The 676-nt window shown below is 38.3% G+C and overlaps 1 protein-coding gene across 1 annotated transcript in view; it reads left to right on the forward strand.

Moving 5' to 3' along the window:
* LOC107741827 (protein kinase C-binding protein NELL2) overlaps positions 1-676 on the forward strand; it is a 115976-nt gene that overhangs the window by 12335 nt on the left and 102965 nt on the right. The window contains exon 3 of the mRNA XM_016554609.1: positions 627-672. Coding sequence (XP_016410095.1) covers positions 627-672 — 46 coding nt within the window. The remainder of the gene's footprint in view (positions 1-626; positions 673-676) is intronic.

Raw genomic sequence — 676 nt, forward strand, 5'->3', positions numbered from 1 at the left:
ATTGAATTGAATATATATATATTATTTACATAAATATATAATCATATAAATGTCTAATATACATTTCTTTTATTATATTTTATTTTATTTCATATTTAATGAATTCTTTCCCATTTTCCCATTCCTGTGCATGATGAATTTAATTCGCATTCAACTCACAAATACAATCATTTCTACAGGACTTGAAGGAAGCATTTCCATACTTTACTGCTTTGACATAATTGTGCATCTCTAAGAGTTTTCAGTTGTTGTTTTCCCAGAATCCCAGCTGAGAACACCTGCCTGAGCTGGTCTGAGCTGATTTAATCCGGTTTTAGCCAGCTGAAAAGAGCCCAAAATCTCTCTAAAACCAGACCAGCTCACATGTCTTGTGTCCAGCAGTGAAGACTGGTTTAATTTTACTCAGACGTGTTAGTTGAAGACTAACTGCTCATTTCACTCAAACTCAAATGTTGAGTTTTTCCCCAGGCTTTCATATGGTAATGAATTATGATTTGTTTTTTCATAATTGATGGTGAACATACTGCGGTGCATCTCTACCTTCAGTAGGAGACATGAGTGGAGCGTGATCGTCCTGTGATCATCTCTGTGTCCGAGTGAAATGTTAATGGATTCCCTCTCTGCAGGCTTGTCCCGGAGCGTGAGGGTCTCAGACGCCGCCGCGGACCGCATGCTG

Source organism: Sinocyclocheilus rhinocerous, unplaced genomic scaffold (genome assembly GCF_001515625.1).
Source record: "Sinocyclocheilus rhinocerous isolate Xijiao unplaced genomic scaffold, SAMN03320098_v1.1 scaffold1367, whole genome shotgun sequence".
In the NCBI taxonomy this organism is placed as follows: domain Eukaryota; kingdom Metazoa; phylum Chordata; class Actinopteri; order Cypriniformes; family Cyprinidae; genus Sinocyclocheilus; species Sinocyclocheilus rhinocerous.